Source organism: Podarcis pityusensis (assembly GCF_964106645.2).
Source record: "Podarcis pityusensis genome assembly, chromosome: 15".
In the NCBI taxonomy this organism is placed as follows: Eukaryota; Metazoa; Chordata; class Lepidosauria; order Squamata; family Lacertidae; genus Podarcis; species Podarcis pityusensis.
This window is the reverse complement of record NC_138040.1, coordinates 4,926,150-4,946,981: the sequence shown is the minus strand read 5'-3', so window position 1 is coordinate 4,946,981 and position 20,832 is coordinate 4,926,150. Positions and strand designations below refer to the sequence as shown.

At 47.5% G+C, this 20,832-nt stretch overlaps 1 protein-coding gene across 1 annotated transcript in view; it reads right to left on the bottom strand.

The window, feature by feature from the left end:
* INTS2 (integrator complex subunit 2) overlaps positions 1-20,832 on the bottom strand; it is a 43,271-nt gene that overhangs the window by 10,076 nt on the left and 12,363 nt on the right. Inside the window, exons 6-21 of the mRNA XM_080983310.1 lie at positions 20,053-20,183; positions 19,081-19,254; positions 17,600-17,826; positions 15,836-15,961; positions 14,466-14,537; positions 14,185-14,299; positions 13,994-14,062; positions 12,641-12,775; positions 11,038-11,214; positions 9,982-10,090; positions 8,380-8,484; positions 6,834-6,998; positions 5,397-5,598; positions 4,672-4,797; positions 3,375-3,564; positions 352-654 (exon numbers count right to left, since the gene is read on the bottom strand). Coding sequence (XP_080839436.1) covers positions 352-654; positions 3,375-3,564; positions 4,672-4,797; positions 5,397-5,598; positions 6,834-6,998; positions 8,380-8,484; positions 9,982-10,090; positions 11,038-11,214; positions 12,641-12,775; positions 13,994-14,062; positions 14,185-14,299; positions 14,466-14,537; positions 15,836-15,961; positions 17,600-17,826; positions 19,081-19,254; positions 20,053-20,183 — 2,426 coding nt within the window. The remainder of the gene's footprint in view (positions 1-351; positions 655-3,374; positions 3,565-4,671; positions 4,798-5,396; positions 5,599-6,833; positions 6,999-8,379; positions 8,485-9,981; positions 10,091-11,037; positions 11,215-12,640; positions 12,776-13,993; positions 14,063-14,184; positions 14,300-14,465; positions 14,538-15,835; positions 15,962-17,599; positions 17,827-19,080; positions 19,255-20,052; positions 20,184-20,832) is intronic.

Sequence of the window (20,832 nt, the reverse complement as noted above, 5' to 3'; positions counted from 1 at the left end):
AGGTATGACTGTACGGTGTGTAATCTTGCCCCACATTTTAGTATGAGCAAGAAGAGCTTACTGTATCAGGCTAGTGGCCCTTCTGTGCCAGCATCCTCACAGTGGCCCACCGGATGCCTTGTGGGAAATCCGCAAGCACAACGCAAGCACAAGAGCACCTTCCCCTTCTGAGATCTCCAGCAACTGGTATTCTGAAGCATGACTGGAGGCAGAAGACGCCTCGGTCTGCTCCCGACCTTTGCCCACTCAGAGCTGCCTGTGGCCCGCTGATCTTGCCACTGGTTCCAGCACTGGACCAGAACACAACAGACGACACACCCTGTGAATGAGGCAGGAAGCACAGCCACACACCTGGAAGTGAACTAGCTTGGCGATGTTGGGGTCGGCAATGAACATCTGGTGCAGGAGGCAGCAGATGAGGCACTGGACCTCCCGCAGGTTGCAGAGGAGACTCTTCTCTTCCTTCTCCCCATTTCCCTCCACCTCCATCTCTTCCTCCTCCCCCTCCTCTTCTTTCAGTTTCTTCTTCCGAGGGCTGGAGTTGGCAGCTCCTGGGATGCCCTTCTGCTGCCGGCCACAGCTGTTGTTGATCAGGGGCTTCTCTTCTTTCATAGGCAAGCAGATCTCCAGAAGAATCTGGACTGCGGCGCTATCCTGGACAGCAAGCGAGAGGAGGCAAAGGACAAGTGGCAACCCACAAGGACCCACAGGAAGATGTAGTATACAGGTCTTGAAAGACCTACACTGGCTCCCAGTACGTTTCTGAGCGCAATTCAAAGTGTTGGTGCTGACCTTTAAAGCCCTAAACGGCCTCAGTCCAGTATACCTGAAGGAGCGTCTCTACCTCCATAGTTCTGCCCGGACACCGAGGTCCAGTGCCGAGGGCCTTCTGGCAGTTCCCTCGCTGCAAGAAGCCAAGTTACAGGGAACCAGGCAGAGGGCCTTCTCGGTAGTGGCACCCGCCCTGTGGAACGCCTCCCACAAGATGTCAAAGAGAAAAATAACTACCAAACATTTAGAAGACATCTGAAGGCAGCCCTGTTTAAGGAAGCTTTTAATGTTTAATAGGTTATTGTATTCTAGTGTTTTGTTGAAAGCCGCCCAGAGTGGCTGGGGAAACCCAGCCAGATGGGCAGAGTATAAATAATAATTTATTATTATTACAGAACCAGACCGTTGGTCCATCTAGCTCAGTATTGTGCCTACACTGACTGGCAGCAGCTCTTTGGAATTTCAGATGGGGGTCTCTCCTAGTCCTACCTGGAAATTGAACCTAGGATCATCTACATGTGAAGCAGAAGTTCTATTCTGAGGTGTGGGCCTTCCTCTCCACATTAAACCACGGTTTAGTGTTGCAAACAGGCCCCAGTGTTGCAAGCAGTCTCCCCTACCCCCAAACTTGTTTCTCTTTTTGTGAGTGGGTGTTGGAGATTTCCATTCCCAGTTTCGCAGCAAACCATCGTTATGCCATTTTGCGAGTCCGTTCAGGTCAGCACTGTGCCTACACTGACTGGCAGTGGCTCTTTCAGACAAGGGTCCCACCCTGAGATTGCGGGGATTGAGCCTGGGACCTTGTGAATGCAAAGAAGATGCTCTGAGACAGATCCATGGCCCCATCTCTCAAAGATTTGGGGGAATGGAACGGCTTTTTCTGAAAGAGGACAGGGTTCAAGCCAGCCAGCCATGACCAGATGTACTCCACACTCTGCCACATTTTGCTGCAGACCGTAACTGGTTTGCTTGAATTGGCCGTTGTGCAAATTCAGGGCAGGGAGCAGCCTGTGATAAAAGCAGGATGCTGCAATAACCAGAGTTCTTAACAAACAGAAGAGGGGAAGGGGAAATTAGGCGACCCAAATTCTGCTGCAAGAAAAGGCTGGATTCCGCAATCTGAATCAATTATGCAAAACTCCGCATCATTCCCCTAGTCCCTCCCACCCCATTTTTATTCCGCATCAAAGCAAATGGAGATCACTGAAGTCCCACTCACAGCTGCTGGAAATCCCAAAAACAATAAGCAAGGGGTGGGAAACCTCTGACCCTTCAGAAGCTGTTGGACTTCAACTCCCATCGGCCCCAGCCAGTGTACTCATTGGACAGAGGGGACAGGAGTTGTAGTCCAGCAATATCTGGAGGGCCACAAGTTCACTGGTCTAGGCAGACAGGCAGACATTTGCAACACTTTTGAACTGAGCACTGTGGGATAGAAATGTAACCATCTTCAAAGTCACTTGTTCCAGATACTGCTGCTGCTAACTATCTATTCAGCATTCTTTGCTCAACTGAACAAGTGAGGGTCCTGGGGAGCTCTGATGCAGTTTACACCCAGCTTTGCAAGCAGGCAGAACTCAGAAGAGACTGAGACCGACTGGTGAAGCCCCCTGCCAGCTTCCTTTTGTTGGCTCATCAAAAGGCTGTGGTTTGCAAAGCTGATTGCTCAGTCCTCTTGCCGCAGCTGGAGGCAAGTTGGAAGCAGCTAAGAGTGGGGGGGGGGGAGAGAGAAAGTAAGACAACTGGAGGGGAACTAGTCAAAAGAAAGGCAGGAGGGACAAGAAGGACTCTGCTGAGCCAGTGAAGTGGCAAAATTGACCATTCTTCCTCTCTTCTGGAGGGAGAGAGAGATACCTGCTGCTTTTGGTGAGAAGCATTCCAAGGAAAGGTCCAGCAAGGAGACCTCCCTTTGCATTCCTTCATGCTCTCTTGCCCCGGGTGTCACAGAGGGTAAAACAACACTCAGAAGGGGTGGCAAGAAGGAGGTGGAGTGAGAACAAAAGGGAGGTCAGCGGAGAGAAAAGGGCTACTCTGGGAGGAGAGGCCTGCCCTTCCCCAGCTGCACAATGGGCAGAAGATGTGACTCAGCTGGCAGCTCACAAGAAGGTGACTTTTCGCAGAATACAAAAAAAATGAAGTTTTCAAGTTTGTGGGCTGATTATCTTGTGAACTGCCCAGAGACCTGTGAGTATACAGCGGTACACAAATTTATTTATTTATTTATTTAATAATAATAATAATCCCAATTTCCTTGTGTGGATGTCTGAGAACTGGGTTGGATTGACAGAGGCAGAAGGGACTGTGAGCCTCATCTAGTCCAACCCCCTGCAATGAAAGAATATGCAGCTGTCCCATATGGAGATCAAACCTGCAACCTTGGCGTTATCAGCACCACGCTCTAAGTCTAACCGATGCAGCTATCCAGGTTGGACCACCAGCCCTTGCTTGAGCCCCTGGCAAAGCGCTGTCTTGCAAAAATGCTTGGAAAAGGGGGGATCTTCAAGTGCAAGGCATAAAAACCACCTGACTTGGTGGTGGTGGTTTTTCCTCTCTCTCTTTTTTTCTCAGGCAAGATTACAGGTGAGGAGCAGTTGCAGAATTACCTGGGCAGCCAGCAGGGCATTTTTCAGTTCTTCCCGGGTGACTTCTGGGGCCTCCAAGCCCATCAAGTTGTTTTGGGACGGCCTGATGTCCTGATCCGCCGTTTCCTTGAGATGGGCACTCAGGAAGGCTTTCGACGCAAGAAGGTAGCCGTTCAGCATGTGGAGAGTGATATCCATCAGAGGGGGGCACCTAAGGGCATGAAGCCAGGGAAAGAGAGAGAGAGAGAGAGAGAGAGAGAGAGAGAGAGAAGATTGGAACTCTAGGATCCCAGGACCTAGTGGCCAACACTCTTAACTTTTACACCACCATTGGCTGTAAGGTAGCTTTGTACAGAAGGCTAGTTCTCCTCCCCCCCCCCAAATCTCTCAATTTAGGAAAAAAAGATCAGAGTTCAAGGACCCGTTTCCAGTCACTCAGAAAAGGATATGTAGCAAGGTCAGACAGTATCTCAAGGGTCAGATAGAGAGGGCTAGGGGGACTGAGATTCCCCATCCCTGCTGTACATTATTAGCTAGGGATCTGAAGTGAAGCAAACCATGAGCTCAGGGTCAGATGACACACCGAGCCAACCTATGGCTTAGCTCACAGCTGCACCAGGACCAGAAAAGGGTGAAAGTGGGTGCAACCGCCTCTCCAGGGATTTTCACATTTGAGTGAAGTCATTGATGGTGACAGCAGTCACGAAATTAAAAGACGCCTGCTTCTTGGGAGGAAAGCAATGACAAACCTAGACAGCATCTTAAAAAGCAGAGACATCACCTTGCCAAGAAAGGCCCATATAGTTAAAGCTATGGTTGTCCTAGTAGTGATGTATGGAAGTGAGAGCTGGACCATCAAGAAGGCTGATCGCCGAAGAATTGGTGCTTTTGAATTATGGTGCTGGAGGAGACTCTTGAGAGTCCCATGGACTGCAAGAAGATCAAACCTCTCCATTCTGAAGGAAATCAGCCCTGAGTGTTCACTGGAAGGACAGATCCTGAAGCTGAGACTCCAATACTTTGGCCACCTCATGAGAAGAGAAGACTCCCTGGAAAAGACCCTGATGTTGGGAAAGATGGAGGGCACAAGGAGAAGGGGACGACAGAGGACGAGATGGTTGGACAGTGTTCTCAAAGCTATGAACATGAGTTTGACCAAACTGCGGGAGGCAGTGGAAGACAGGAGTGCCTGGTGTGCTCTGGTCCAGGGGGTCACGAAGAGTCGGACACGACTAAACGACTAAACAACAACAGTGTTCCATGCAAACCAGCCCTCAGTGACAGAAGCCAGGAATGGGGCTGGAGGAGGGCTGCTTACCTGTGGACTCTCTGGTCACATCTTAACACAATCAACGGGTCAATCATCAGGTCCTTCTGAGTGTATTTCTGCTGTCTGACCACGTTGTTGGACGGCTGCAAGGCGTTTGCCGTCATCACCCACAACCTACGGGGAAATAAGGGCCGTGAAGTCTGAGCGGAGCTGGAAGCAAAAGCCGTGTGAGGCAAGCTGGGAGAGTCAGATTTTACCCCCACCGAAGCCCAACATTAAAGTGGTATGGTGATGCTTCTGAACAGCCGTGGCTTTCCCCCAAAGAATCTTGGGAAGTGTAGTACAGAGATACCACCAATCCCTCTGGGAATTGGAGCTCTATGGCAAACTACATTTCCCAGGATTCTCTGGGGGAAGCCAGGACTGCTTATAAAGTGGTGTGATACTGCTTTAAATGTATAGTGCAGATGGAGTCTGAGGAGCAAGTCCGAAGTTAAGATCAGAGCATAATCAAGAATAGAGAAACACACCGGAGATCAGGAAGGCCTTGTGGGCCAAGCAAGGCTCATCTGGAACAGGAAGCCCTTAATGCTTCCTTTCCAGAAGGCCCCAATGGACTGGGTGGGCTGAGTCAGCCAAGGGCTAGAAGGCATTTCACTGAGGTCACCACTACTTGCAGTTCTGGTGGCTCACCACATGAGGGAGCTGCACACGGAGACATGCAACATGAGACTAGAGTGGCCCTCAAGAGCAGGATCAGGGCCTCCTCCTACCTCCGAGGCATGACAGTGTTCAAGGCCATCCAAAGCCTGTTGACAGTCTGAAGGATTCGACGAGGGATTCCCGGGTAGAGCAGCTGGTTCATGTTGGATGTCAGTGCCTCCGCGTAAGGGATCAGCTCTCCGGCCGAGAGGAGCGTCAAATGCTCCAGAATCTGCAGCACCTGAGTGTGATTTCCTTGCAGTGCTGAAAATGCTGAACAAAATTAAGTTTCACCTATCATCACCAGCATCATCATCAAATTTATTACCTGCCCTTCATCAGCAAGTCTCAGTGGATTGCAACAATTTAAAATTCAGAATTTAAAACACAGAATCGCAGAGTCCCCAAAAATAGGGGGCGTCTCTTACATGAGGGCGTAAATTGCCGTGTTGGCACTTTGCGACAAATAGGCGGGTTTTGGGTTGCAGTTTGGGCACTCGGTCTCTAAAAGGTTCGCCACCACTGCCTTAGACCAGTTTGCTTGAAGAATAGCCTTATCCCACTTCAGTCTGCTGAACTGGCATTTCTTCAAGCACTGTATAATGTTCTGCATTTGTGAGGAATCAACCTCTTAGTGTGGCAACCCGTTAGTGTAGAACTCCCTGCCTGTTGATATTAGGCCAGTACCACCATTGCACTGTTTCTCAAGTTTAGAGAAGGGGTAGGCAACCTAAGGCCCGTGGGCCAGATCTGGCCCAATCACCTTCTCAATCTGGCCCATGGACGGTCCGGGAATCAGTGTGTTTTTACATGAGTAGAATGTGTCCTTCTATTTAAAATGCATCTCTGGGTTATTTGTGGGTCATAGGAATTTGTTCATTTTCTTTTCCAAAATACAGTCCGGCCCCCCACATGGTCTGAGGGATGGTGGACCGGCCCACGGCTGAAAAAGGTTGCTGACCCCTGATCTAGTCCAACCCCTGCAATGATCCTTTTGCCCAACGTGGGGTTTGACCCACAACCCTTAGAGTCTCATACTCTACCAACTCAGCTAGATAAAATTTATTGAGCTGCATGAACCATTTCCAATCTAGCTGGTTCCAATAAGAACTGTAATGTTTAATAAATGGTGCCTAAACTTGCATTTTTTCCCTTTTCCCTCTTCCCCCCTTTTTTCCTTTCGGGTCATGTCTTTTTGGGACTAGCTGGCTGCTGATCTTTGTCAGCCGCTCTGGGCTTCGATGGTGTACCAAGTAAAAAGTTTGTGCAAACAAACAGCTTAACGTTTGAATCCTTTGCAGTTCTGAAAAAGGTACATGTTTTTGACTTACTCTTGGGGTGGTCCTGTTTGGTTTTAGTGATTTCGTATTTTAATGGCCACTGGCTCCAAAATATATAAAATCTGACTGTCAAACAACAGGGCTGTGCCAAGTAGAGAGGATTGTGGGGGTCCAGAAAACCCCACAGAACACTGGCCAAATGCACTTTCAAAGGGTGAGGAACCTTACCCTCCTGGAGCTGCTTGGGGGAGTGTTTCTTGGCTGCGTCTGTCAGCAGCATCCTGCGCAACAAAGCATCCGTCCCCGTGATGTGCTCCTCACAAATCCAGTCATCTACGATGGAAAGGTGGGGATAGTTGGTCGCCAGGAGGCGGAGGAGGGCCGAATGCAAGCCTTCGAGAGAGGAGAGAGACAGAGTGTTTTAAGGTTGAGGGGGGGAAAGAAAAATGACAAGTGTGACAACTTATTTAAACATTTCATTGGTTATTTATTAATGGCAGTGAGAATATCAATAGCCAGAAATGGGAAAGAAGCAAAGGGTTTAAATCAGGCATAAATTTAATGATTATCTAGTTAAATTTGTTAAGTTAAATTAATTGAAAATAGCTTGCAGATACGTAATTGGCTTAGGATTTTATTTATGTTAAGTGATGAATTAATATGTTTAATTCCATAAGGTGAAGATCTAAGGATGTTAATGTTTAAGTTAAATTTCATAAGAATTGGGATTTGGAAAACCGTTAAAAGGACATGCAATGAAATTCAACCAAGAGGAAGCGAGGAAGTCACTTAACAAAGTTAATAAGTGTAATTTTCAATAAGGCTATGATTTATGTTTGTTTGTTTGTTTATAATATTGTGAAAACCAATAAATTTTTTGGAAAAAAATAAATAAAACAGGCATAGGCAAACTCAACCCTCCAGATGTTTTGAGACTACAGTTCCCATCATCCCTGACCACAGGTCCTGTTTGCTAGGGATGATGGGAGTTGTAGTCCCAAAACATCTGGAGGGCCGAGTTTGCCTATGCCTGGTTTAAATGTACAAAAATGGGGAATGGCAAACCCAGCTGATGGACTATGCTGACTGGAAAACTCAGGAACCAAGAGGATAAAGGCTTTATGAAAGAATGGGGAAAATTTATAACGTATCTAAGAGACCACTGTAAGCAGATGGAAATATTGGCAGGATTCTGATTTCACTTGCAGTGTAACAATTACCATGAACGATAGGGATTAATATAAAACTTGAGAGTTTGGAAGAAGATGCAGTTTTAAATGTTGAAAATGGGACTCCATGGGGGGGGAAGAGTCCTGAGATTCAGAGAAATCTCTGTATATGGTTATATATTTGGATTTTTATAACTTTGTATTGGAAAAATCAAAGAAAATTTATTTCAATAAAATATAATAAAATAACATTAAATTAAATTAAATTATAAAAGTACAAAAATGGTAAAATGTAATCTGGGAGATGGCACTTCAAAAAAACTTTGCGCGGCTAGAGGGCAAAAGAAACCCTGAGAGACTTCTGTGATGGACTGCTGTCCATTTATCCAGCATACAAACATGGACTCAACAGGACCAATAGTACCTGTTGCATTCCACAGTAAGTAGTTTCGTTGGTGTCATATTTTATTGCTAATGACATTAGCCATTTTCAGACTTTCTCTGTTTCAGCGTCTTTATGAGCTTTATCATGATTATTTAGATCCCAAACAGAGGCTTGTTTCTCCTGCGCACACAACCTCCACAAACCCTCAAGACAGACAAACCTCCCAACTCTTGCTGCAGCCCTTGGGCCTGACGGATGAGATACTTGATCGGGATCTGGTCCATCAACGCCGGGGAGTAAGACTTGGGCTTCCTCTGCATGGCAGCTGTGAAAGAGACGAGGAAAGTCACCTGCTGGTCAGTCAAGAGAAACTGCTGATCAAATGGCAATCATTCAAGGCAAAATGTTGCAGCCATTCAGGATTCTAGCCGCTTTATCTGCCCTGATACTTTACTTTACTTCATTTATGAAAGTATTTATATACTGTTAAATCGCAAAAAAATATCAAAGCGGTTTGCAACATTAAAAAGACAAAAACCATACCAATAAAAGCATTAAAAGGATTACAAACAAAAGCAAAAAAAAGTTAAAAGCAAGCTTCAGATTTAAAACGGTGTCATACCACATGAAACAGATAAAAAATCCTGGGAACTGTACCTTGAGTTCTTTGGAGGAAAGATGGGGGGGGGGGAGTATTAAGTAAATAAATGACTTTTAAGGATTCTGGGAATTGCTAGGAGAACTCTCTACTCCCCACTGAGAGCGACAATTCCCGGAGTGCTTTAAGAAGCCATCTCTTCCTAGGGAATTCTGAGAATTGGACATGGGATGGAGCAGAGCGACCCCTCTCTTACGCTTTGGAAGGGGAAGCAGGAAGCCAGACTGGGGAAGGCTGAACAGGACACAAAGTGACCCAAGAAGGGTGAAAGCCTGCCGCCTAGAACCAGGTGCCACGTTTGCAGATGGGAGCCGGCCCACAAGCCCGGACAGAGTGTGTGCTTATAATCCTGACATCCCTCAAAGGCGAGAGAGTCTTGAAATTAAATGCCCAACGCCTTGTCTCGGTGGTGGGTGCAGTGCAGCAGCTGATTGGGGCATCTTTGTTGCTTCTGTCCGGCTCAGAACTTCTTGCCTTGCTCCCAAACTCCTGAGCCCTGCGTGTCTGCTGCTTGGCCTGTACCATTACCTGCCTGAATGAAGATCTCTTTCCTACTTCAAATCTTCCTGTGAGTGTTGGGAGGGAGCCAGGACAGCAACATCTAGAGGGCCATAGGTTCTCTGCCCCGCATGAAGGAGCTGACCGAACCAGAGGGCTATGTATGGTTAGGTTAGGAAATGAATGAATGAATGAATCTTTATTTGCGTCAGCCATCGGCCATAGCAGTAAAACAACAATAGGATATACAAAGAATAGAAATAAAAAGTCAATTATATAAAATACATTTTAGGGTTTTGAAACAACCCAAGTTATATGGAGGTGCAATTGTTTGCATATATAGTGATATACCTTCCCCTCTTCATTCTCTTTTTACTTTTATTCTATTCTATTTCATTTCATTTTATTATTACTATTATTGCTATTATTAGAATTTATATGCCACCTATACCTGCAGGTCTCAGGACAGTTCACAGGATAAAATCAGAATATAAAAACACAAAGTACATAATCAAAATAAAAACAACTGAACTATTCTAAAATAAAAAAGGAAACAACCTATGTTATGAAATGATCCGACCGGAGACATTTGCTGATATATTCTCAGCTACTTAGAGCCTGCTGAAAACTCACGCTGTCTGGCAAACATTACATCCCAACACGTACCCAGGGTCTTGGAGCTGGCTAGGATTGCCTCTTCGTAAGACAGAATGTAATATAGGACGAGAAGTTGGGCTGTGATTCCGTAACGCTGATTCAGGCGAGCGTTCTCTCCCTGCGTATGAAAAAGGCACAGAAGACACAAGGCGCATTCATATAGGAGAGCACAGGGTGATGTCTTGCTGGCTCCTCCAGATGTTGCAGGACTACAACTCCCATCTTCCCAGGCCACCACTGACCATGCTGGTCGGACAGGAATGGGAGCTGGGAGACCCAGCAACATCTGAAGGACCAAAGGTCCCATCCCAGCCTTGCATTAAACTTAAAGCCAGACCCCTGAGTTTGCTCAGTACTGTGGCTTGGGCCTACAACTGAGGAGTGAGTATTAGCCTGCTAGGAATTCAGCACCATAAATAATCCTAGATACAGGAGGGCACGTTCTGCGCTTTGCCATCAGCTGCTACGGAAGGTGGATTCACCAGGCTGCCTTGGCAAGTGCCAAAAACGGCTCAGTCGGCACGAAAACCCATTCTCTTCTACACGGCACACTTATAGGGATGGAGGATCTCAGATTTTTTTTTCTGCACTTGGGGAATACAAATGAATTCAGCATCTCAGTTTTCATGGCAGACTCCAGACTTAAGGTCACAGAAAAATATAAGCCATCGGAATTGTTACTAAACGGGGGTCAAAAGTGTTAAAAGAGAAGAATATTGTTGTTATCATTATTTTATTTGTTGCCTTTTTTGACCCACCTTTCTCTCCAAGGAGCTCACGGTGGTGTAGGTGCTTCTCTGCCTCCTCATTGAATAATTTAAGATGAATTCTAAGTCAAAATTATCATTTTAAAAACTATTTCCAATTTGCTATACTATTTTTAAAAGGAACTGTGTTCCCCCACCCCACCTGCTCCTCCATGGTTATTTGTGAGAACCCTAAACTGTATTTGATGTTTACAGTCCGTAGACCAAATAAAGTGAAATTATAAAGCCAGATACATCACACACACACACACACACACACACACACACAGAGAGAGAGAGAGAGAGAGATTAGATATACCCCCATTAGTCCTTCAAAAACATTCAAGATCTCCTGCTCTGTGATTGGCTGATTTGTGGCTTCCGGGTTGGATTTTGATGCCGGTGTGAGGACAGAGTTGATGTAGACATCGATCAGGGGGAGTAACTGAGGATGGAGTGGAGTGGTGGTTTCACACAGCTGCCTATAAATCCAGTCCTTCAAAAAACCAAAAAAAGTAGAGTAAACCTAGTATTTCAAGTCTTGGCTGAGTAAAGAGGAAAATGAAGCCAACTCCTTTCATACTTCATGAAGAGCTAGTTTGCCCTGCAACCCCCAAGGTCTCTGAACTGGAGATTCTGGTGTTCGAACCCACAACTTTTGGCATACAAATGGTATGCTCAACCATTCAGCTCTGTTTCATCTCACCTGAGGTCATTTGTCCCGCACAGTTCCCTCTAACTGCCAGCAGAACTCCGGGAGTCTGCTCAACAGCCTTCCCCACCCATGTCTGGTGAAGCCAGGAATTTGAACCCAGGACCTTCTGCATGCAAGAGGAAGGCAGGTGAAGACCACCTCAGGGCCTGCTCCAGTTGGACTACCTCCTCACCACCGGGTGATCTACCATCAATGGTCACGTGGGACGCATTATAATGTGTTTGTGCTAGGTTAAAAATTGTGTTGTGTTTTTAAAATATGCCATTCAATGTGGCACCTTGATAGGATTTATATCCTGAAAGGCAAGGTATAAAAATAATTGCAGTAAGTAATAAAAAGGAATGCTCTACATTTTGAGCTACAGGCCACTGAGACCATATAACACCGGTCCTGAAAGACCTACATTGACTCCCAAAACGTTTCCGAGCACAATTCAAAGTGTTGGTGCTGACCTTTAAAGCCCTAAATGGCCTCAGCCCAGTATATCTGAAGGAGCATCTCCACCCCCATCGTTCAGCCCGGACACTGAGATCCAGCGCCGAGGGCCTTCTGGTGGTTCCCTCACGGCGAGAAGCCAAGTTACAGGGAACCAGGCAGAGGGCCTTCTCGGTGGTGGCACCAGCCCTGTGGAACACCCTCCCACCAGATGTCAAGGAAATAAACAACTATCTGACTTTTAGAAGACATCTGAAGGCAGCCCTGTTTAGGGAAGTTTTTAATGTTTGATGTTTTATTGTGTTTTTATTATTCTCTTGAAAGCCGCCCAGAGTGGCAGGGGAAACCCAGCCAGATGGGCGGAGTATAAATGATAAATTATTATTATTATTAAACCGTGTCAGGTTATTAGGTCCATCACAGCTCAGCACTGTTTGCTCTTAACAAGCGGCTCTCTGGGGTTTTCAGAAAGGGCTCTTTCTGAGTCCTACTTCCTTGAAAAATAAAGCAATATCCCAGTCCTCAGGGTTCTGAATTGAGGGCTGGTTTAAACAGGAACATAGGAAGCTGCCTTATAGCAAGTCAGACACCTTGGTCCCTCTAACTCAGTACTGTCTACACTGACTGGCAGCAGCTCTCCAGGGTTCCGGACAGGGGGCATTTTTTCCAGGGACTGAACCTGGGACCTTCTGCAGGGGGAAAGCAAGGGCTCTGCAAGCCCCTTTGTCCCTTCGGGATGCAAGAGTTTGGTCCCGCAGACGCAGCCACCCACCTTGATGGAGACTTTGTGCTTGGTGAAAGAGCGGCTCCGGAGAAGTTGGTAGATGCAGTGGATGGGCAGGAATCCGGTGATGTTGGCGCTGAGGTTTCCCGTGACGGCCACACGGACTGCGTGAGCTGTGACCACCTGGGACGGAGAGAGGCCTCAACTCTGTTAACCTTTCAGAAACGGAATAGCAGAAGCGCCAACAGGGAAGGAAGAACACGTGGAACAGAGCGCCATTCAACTGAGTCCAGGAGACCAGGAAATCAATTTAGGTTCATGGTTTTCAGTGGGCCTACTGGGAGCAGAACTCAGCAAGTTGGGACTAGTTTACCTGTGAGATCCCCTCCCCCCTCAGCCGCTTCAATCTGAAGAACTGGCCCTGTTACAGCTGCCCCATAATACTCATGGGAGCACCTGCACTTTGGAACTCCCTGCCTATTGACATCAGGAAAGCCCATTGAGACGGGTGAAATGTCGACATGAGTTTTAATCAGTTTTTTAGCTTATTGTTGATTTTACTTGTTTTTTTGAATGTTTAAAAGTGTTTCTACTGATCATTTCACCGTTTTATTCTTCTATAAACCACTTTGATGGGGCTGATTTTTTTTTGTTTTTACAATCAAGCATTCATTTCATAAATGTTATGAAATAAAATAAATTCAGTCAGATACAACCCTTCAATTTCATTACTGACCCAGTGAGATTTTGCTCACCTGCCCACACCATGTTCCCAAACTGGATTTATCATCCTGGACTGCTCAAAAGATGTTGCAATGGCCTCGGCCCAGTATACCTGAAGGAGCGTCTCCTCCCCCCATCGTCCAGCCCGGACACTGAGGTCCAGTTCCGAGGGCCTTCTGGCGGTTCCCTCCCTGCGAGAAGTGAGGTTACAGGGAACCAGGCAGAGGGCCTTCTCGGTAGTGGCACCTGCCCTGTGGAACACCCTCCCATCAGATGTCAAGGAAATAAACAACTCTCTGACTTTTAGAAGACATCTGAAGGCAGCCCTGTTTAGGGAAGTTTAATGTCTAATGTCTTGAAAAAAATTATGAGCTGTAAGCTGCCCAGAGTGGCTGGGGAAACCCAGCCAGATGGGCGGGGGATATAGAATACAATTGTTGTTGTTGTTGCTGCTGCTGCAATGGAGCCCTGTCATTTACTTCCCCAGAAGTAAAGAGGAAGAAACAAGAGAGGAGGGAGGGGTAGGATGAGAAGGGAAAGCAGCTGGAAGAGCCGGGGTAGGGTGGGAGTAAAGGAAAGGAAGGAGAGGTCTGACTAGACAGAAAAACAGCAGGGCAGCTTTTCAAAGGCGTTTTGCAACACAGCCACACAGGCTGAGCGTGGAATGGGCCGGGTCACCTGTTCCGTGAAAATCTCCTGCGTGAAGATGGTCTTCATGCGGCTCAGAGAACTCGGCTTAATAACAATCTGAAACAAAAGGGTAACATGCGTAAGAGCCGGCTGGATCAGGCCAACGGCCCATTACGTCGAGCCTTCTGCAGGAGGAGAAAGCAAAGAAGGACGCCTCTGCACGAGGCAGGAGTGCTTACCTTCATCCCCAGAGTAGAGCAGACCAAGTCGATGATAGCGCTGAGTTGGTTGCTATGGAAATACATGGCAACCAAGAGCAGCATCTCGCCAAAGGATGCTGATACCCCAGAAGTGCTGTTGGAACAGGAGACGGGAGGAGGAGGAGAGTTGACAACGAGGACACATCATTATTATTATTATTATTATTATTGTTATTATTATTATTATTATTATTAAAAACAGCTCAGGGGCTGCATAATTTTTCCCAGGGAAAGCAGAAAAAGGCCCGCTCTCTCCTCACCTTTCAAAATAAGCTTCTTCTTTGATCATCCAGCTCAACCACATCACCATCAGCTGCTCCTGTTCAGGAGTGCTACATAAAAAAAGATGCTCCCGTTATAGATGCAGATGAAAGAGTCAACTAGTCCCCATTGTTTTATGTTATTATACCGAGCCAGGCCATCCCATCAGATGTCCAGGAGATAAAGAACTACACAACTTTCAGAAGACATCTGAAGCTGGTCCTGTACTGGGAAGTTTTTAATGTCTTGACATTTGATTATGTTTTAATATGTCTTAGAAGCCACCCAGAGCAGCTGGGGAAACCCAGTCAGATGGGGTTAATAATAATACTACAATAAAAACCTAACTAAGAAACTAGAAGGGCAGTGACTTCCCCTCCCCCACTTGATCCTAAATATTAAAAAGGGTAGGTGATGGTTGACTGACTGATGCAGGGAAGGCGTTTCATAGCGAGGCACTACAACCAATCACTCTTGCTTACCCCAAAAGCACTATCATCTGCCTCTTCTGCCTCCCTAGCCTCAGATAGCAGAGGAATCGAGAACAGACTAGGCCCTGCCTATCTGACACCAGGGCAGCTCAGCCAATAGCAAGCAGGGACTCTTCTCCTTGCCTCCTTTATTATTATTAATAATATTCTTTTGGGAGCCACCCAGAGTGGCTGGGGAAACCCAGTCAGATGGGCAGGGTATAAATAATAATTCATTATTATTAATAATATTATTACTACTACTACCTTGCCCCTCTATGACATAAGGGAACACCTGCAGCTTCACCCCATCACCCACAATCCTGCACGCGGCGATAACTCTGCAATAAAACCAACTGCCTTCTTCCACCCAAACTTCCACCCCTGGGAAAATGCTGGACGTTATTAATGGGTCAACAAGTCCTACAGGCTTCTGCAAGGCAGGACGACTAACAGGGGTCAGCAGACTTTTTCAGCAGGGGGCCGGTCTACTGTCCCTCAGACCTTGGGGGGGGGCAGACTATATTTTGAAAAAATAATAATGAATGAATTCCTGTGCCCCACAAATAACCCAGAGATGTGTTTTAAATAAAAGCACACATTCTACTCATGTAAAAATACCAGTCAGGTCCCACAAATAACCCAGAAATGCATTTTAAATAAAAAGGACACATTCTATTCATGTAAAAACACGCTGATTCCCAGACCGTCTGCCGGATTTAGAAGGCGATTGGGCCAGCCCCCGGGCCTTAGTTTGCCTACCCATGGTCTAAAGTCTTCTGCGGGTGGGAATGGGAGAGCTTCAAAACAATGCTTGGCCAATGTTGTCCCCCCACATTTTCTCTCCCCCCCCCCACCCTGTGACAAAAGGGTTCCTCCGCCTGCCGTCGAACGGGTACCTGACAAGCGTGGAGAAGGCCAGCAGCATGCAGAAGGAGAGCGAGACAAAGCGGACGCCGGCTGGAGTGGCCGGGGGGCGGCTGGTCATGAGCTGGAGCAGCTGCTCAGCCTCCTCGTCCGTCGGCCTGGACACCACCAAGACAAAAGAGAGAGCCCCGCCGTCTCATCAGGACAAGAAAGCATTTTCTTCACAGATGCAGGGGGTTGTGGGGCAGGCACAAATATTTACGTGAGTCACAAGCCCTTAATAAAAGTTATCAGCCTGCCGAAGGTTCTTTTCTTGGAAGATTCAGGAGGAACAAAACAAATTTCTGTCACTCAGCGATTCGTTGCAACTGTGGAACTCCCTCCCACAAGAGGAAGAGCGACGGCCACCAACTTGGATGGCTTTTAGAGAGGAATTGGGCATATCCGCAGAGGAAAAGGCTACTGATGGCTACTAGCTACGATGGCTATGCTCTGCCTCCTTGATCAGAGGCAGGTGAGAGACCCCAATTTCCCCTTCAGAGAGCTATAATTCCCAGAGAGGTTTAACAATCAATCCCTCATCCCTGGGAACTCTGGGACTTGTAGGCCAGTGAGGGGAACAGGGGTCTCCTAACAACTCTCAGGAACTTTAACAGACTACAGGTCCCAGAATTCCTTGGGGGAAGCCATTTGTGTTTAAAGTGGTATGATAAAGAGTTTTAAATGTGTATTGTGGATGGGTCAGCCCCAAACTGTAAGGCAAACGGGGCCCAAATCTGCAAGTAACAAGGCTGATTTGGGAGGAACTGCATTACCCTCATTCCAGGTACTTTAGTAATGATTGCAACTGTTATGTACTGTTTTGGGGGGACAGGGGGCGGGTGGGTGTGGAGGACTCCCTGGTCCTGAATGGGGTAACTGTGCCCCTGAAGGACCAGGTGCGCAGCCTGGGAGTCATTTTGGACTCACAGCTGTCCATGGAGGCGCAGGTCAATTCTGTATCCAGGGCAGCTGTCTACCAACTCCACCTGGTACGCAGGCTGAGACCCTACCTGCCTGCGGACTGTCTCGCCAGAGTGGTGCATGCTCTAGTTATCTCCCGCTTGGACTACTGCAATGCGCTCTACGTGGGGCTACCTTTGAAGGTGACCTGGAAACTACAACTAATCCAGAATGCGGCAGCTAGACTGGTGACTGGGAGCAGCCGCCGAGACCACATAACACCGGTCTTGAAAGACATTGGCTCCCAGTACGTTTCCGAGCACAATTCAAAGTGTTGGTGCTGACCTTTAAAGCCCTAAATGGCCTCAGTCCAGTATACCTGAAGGAACGTCTCCACCCACGTAATTCAGCCCGGACACTGAGATCCAGCTCTGAGGGCCTTCTGGCGGTTCCCTCACTGCAACAAGCCAAGTTACAGGGAACCAGGCAGAGGGCCTTCTTGGTAGTGGCACATGCCCTGTGGAATGCCCTCCCACCAGATGTCAAAGAGAACAACTACCAAACTTTTAGAAGACATCTGAAGGCAGCCCTGTTTAGGGAAGCTTAATGTTTGATGTATTATTGTATTTTAATATTTGGTTGGAAGTCGCCCAGAGTGGCTGGGGAAGCCCAGCCAGATGGGCAGGGTATAAATAATAAATTATATTATTATTATTATTATTATTATTATTATTATTATCATCATCATCATGCCACCTGAATGTCTTGGTGAATTATCATCCTTGACGAGTACTATTTTCTTGTAGGTGCTTCTGTACATACAAGCTGACAAAAGAACGCTCCAAAGTGCTTACTTCAGCCCCGCAATGCCCATCAGAGCACAGTAGAGACGCAGGAGGGCGCTGGCTTTGACCACGTGCTCCTCCTTCAGCCCCGAGTACACAGAGACATTGGGCTCCATGTCCGCCTCCGCCTCCTCCGGCACATGCATGCTGCGGACAGTGGGCAGGATCCCCATCAGCTCCAGGAGCAGCTGACGACGCATCTGCCAGAGCACCGAGCTGACCGTCTCCCTCTTCCTCTGCGCAGGAGAAAGGAGGAAACGTCACGAGGCGGCAATCCCAGCAAAAACAGCACAATCCTTGGAAAGGGCCTTAACAGCTTCCTATTCGCACTCATTCCCCACCCCCCTTTAGCTTCCCTTAAAAGCTCAAAAAGCGCCACACAGGTGGCGCTGTGGTCTAAACCACAGAGCCTAGGGCTTGCCGATCAGAAGGTCGGCGGTTTGAATCCCCACGATGGGGTGAGCTCCCGTTGCTCGGTCCCTGCTCCTGCCAACCTAGCAGTTCAAAAGCACATCAAAGTGCAAGTAGATAAATAGGTACCGCTCCGGCGGGAAAGTAAATGGCATTTCCATGCGCTGCTCTGGTTCGCCAGAAGCAGCTTAGTCATGCTGGCCACATGACTCTGAAAAACTGTCTGTGGAAGCGGACAAACGCTGGCTCCCTCGGCCTTTAAAGAGAGATGAGCGCTGCAACCCCAGAATCGTTCGCAACTGAACTGTCAGGGGTCCTTTTAAAAAGCTCAAATGTGCTGTAAAGCTCTGTTTTCAAAACAGACATTATTGCTATTGCTAGACTTGCTAGCTATTTGTTACCATTCAAGGGACTTGCATTTAAAAACATAAATACATTATACCATTAACAAATTTCAATGAAACATTGTCAAATTCATACACACACACATACTGTACAGTTCTTTTTAATTCTTAGATTTATATACTACCTATAAAATATTGACAAATTCATATAAAACACAACAGTTCTCTCTCTCTCTCTCTCTCTCTCACACACACACACACACACACACACAAACTTTTACATATATAAAAGTTATATATAACTTTTTATTTCTTGCTTTTATTTACTACTTTTTCCTTCAAAGAGCTCAAGGTAGTGCATATTATCCTCCCTTCCGCATTTTATCCTCACAGCTGTGAGGCAGCTTAGGCCGAGAGACAAGGACTGACTCCAAGGTGACCCAGTGAGCTTCATGCTGGGTGGGGATTCGAACCCTGGTCTCCCAGGTCCAACACTCTACCTATTACACCATACAGTGCTCTCTCTTTGGGAGAACAGCAAGGCTTTAGGTTCCCATGTGAGCCAGAGTCAGGGATGGAGCAGAAATTCCGATTCGGTTTGCATTTCGAGCCAAATCCATAAAATTCCACTTTTCCAAAGCAGCATGAGAACCTTCGGAATTCACGGACGTTCTCACGGACGTAGCTAATTAAAGCAGCAGGACCCCAAGAAAAGGAAATATCAGCAACACTCACCTGCTGCCCATTCCGGATAAAGGTCCCAAACCAAGTCCGGACTTTAGCGTTGGTCCCCAGCAGCAAGCCGCTGACAAAGCAGACGAGATCACTGACACTGTCCTCCGAAGACTCGTTTTTGGTGTGGTCCAGAGTTAAACCAACACCAAGTCCAGGTAAGTGGCACTCTTCCACCTGACCCAAAAGGAAACAGAAAGTGGAAAGAGCCACACATGCTCAGGTGTTTATTCGGGTATTGTCTTTCTCGTGATCCTGCTATGTGTCTTTTGTGTTTTTATACTTGCAAACCTCCTTGTGATCCTCAGACAAAGGGCAGTAAATGAATGTAATACATAAATAAAAAATATTTAATTTGGAAGGAGATTCCCCCAACCAGACGTGTAGACACAAAAGGGACAGGAACCAATGACATCCTTTATCTACAGCATTTATACCCTGTCCCAGTTTAAGCCAAAAAGGCTCTCATAGCAACTTATAAAAATTGGTTCTCCGGCAATCCCTGCCTGCAGGCACATAATAAAAAAGACACGACATGCAAGGAAACGGAAAGGAGACGAAGTATGGGGAAAACAAAGCTCAAGCACAAATTCTTCAAGTCGCAGCGGATGTCTGTGGCAATTCTGGCTGCCTTGCCCTGGATGAGGTGCTGTCCTGGAAGCCCTCTTAAGACCCCTTCACCCACCCAAATATCATATCTAGGAATCAGCAGGTGGCAATGTGCTGGCCCTGCCATGCAGTCCTTTGCTTAGCCAGCTGACGATAGTAGTTGTAGCACGGCGTTGATGTCGTTTTGCCTGTTAAAAATACAGCACTGAGCCACTACTTGCATCCAAGAAAGCCACTGGATCTCCCTCCCTCCAAGCCCTGCTCCTTCCTGAACAGCCTGCAGGTCTCCCAGCCATTACGAACACCCCACCAGCAACCCAAAGCTCACTTTCTGTCAACCCACCCAACTCTTCTGCAAAGACTTACCACCATGCCTCGGACTCTCAGCGCCTGGGCAGGGTTCATCTTGCAGAGCTGGCGGAGAGCCTCTGTCCTGCGGCGGCCTCCAAAGCTTTCCTCGTCCTGCCGCTCGCCGTTCTTGATCAAGCCCCTGCACACTGCAACCAGCCAAAGGAAGAGGGGGTTATTGTGTGTTATTGGTTATGACCCCTCAACACTGGACATAAATTGCTTCTCCTTTGCAAAACCCTGTCTACCGTATTTTTCGCCCTATAGGACGCACTTTTTCCCCTCCAAAAATGAAGGGGAAATGTGTGTGCGTCCTATGGGGCGAATGCAGGCTCTTGCTGAAGCCTGGAGAGAGAGGGGGGTCGGTGCGCACCGACCCCTCTCGCTCTCCAGGCTTCAGGAAGCTATCCGCTAGCCGTGGGAGACGCAGCTCTCCCACGGCTAGCAGAGACCTTGCCGGCACCCAGAAGCTTGGGGCGCGCTGAGCTCAGCACGCCCCAAGCTTCGGGCTTCGCGCAGTGCTCCGCTAGCTGTGGCTCCCACAGCTTGCGGATAGCAGCCTGTTCTGGGGGCTGGGGTCGGGGGAAGCTCGGGCTTCCCCCGCCCCAGCCCCGCCCCGGGGGGGGGAATAATTTTTTTTTCTTTCCCCCCCCCCAAAAAACTAGGTGCGTCCTATGGGCCGGTGCATCCTATGGGGCGAAAAATACGGTATTTTAAAATGTTATGACACCACGTCAGAATTTCCTAGCGGCTATTGGTTATTTCAAGACTCTGCAAATCACTCTTCTTGGGGGGGGG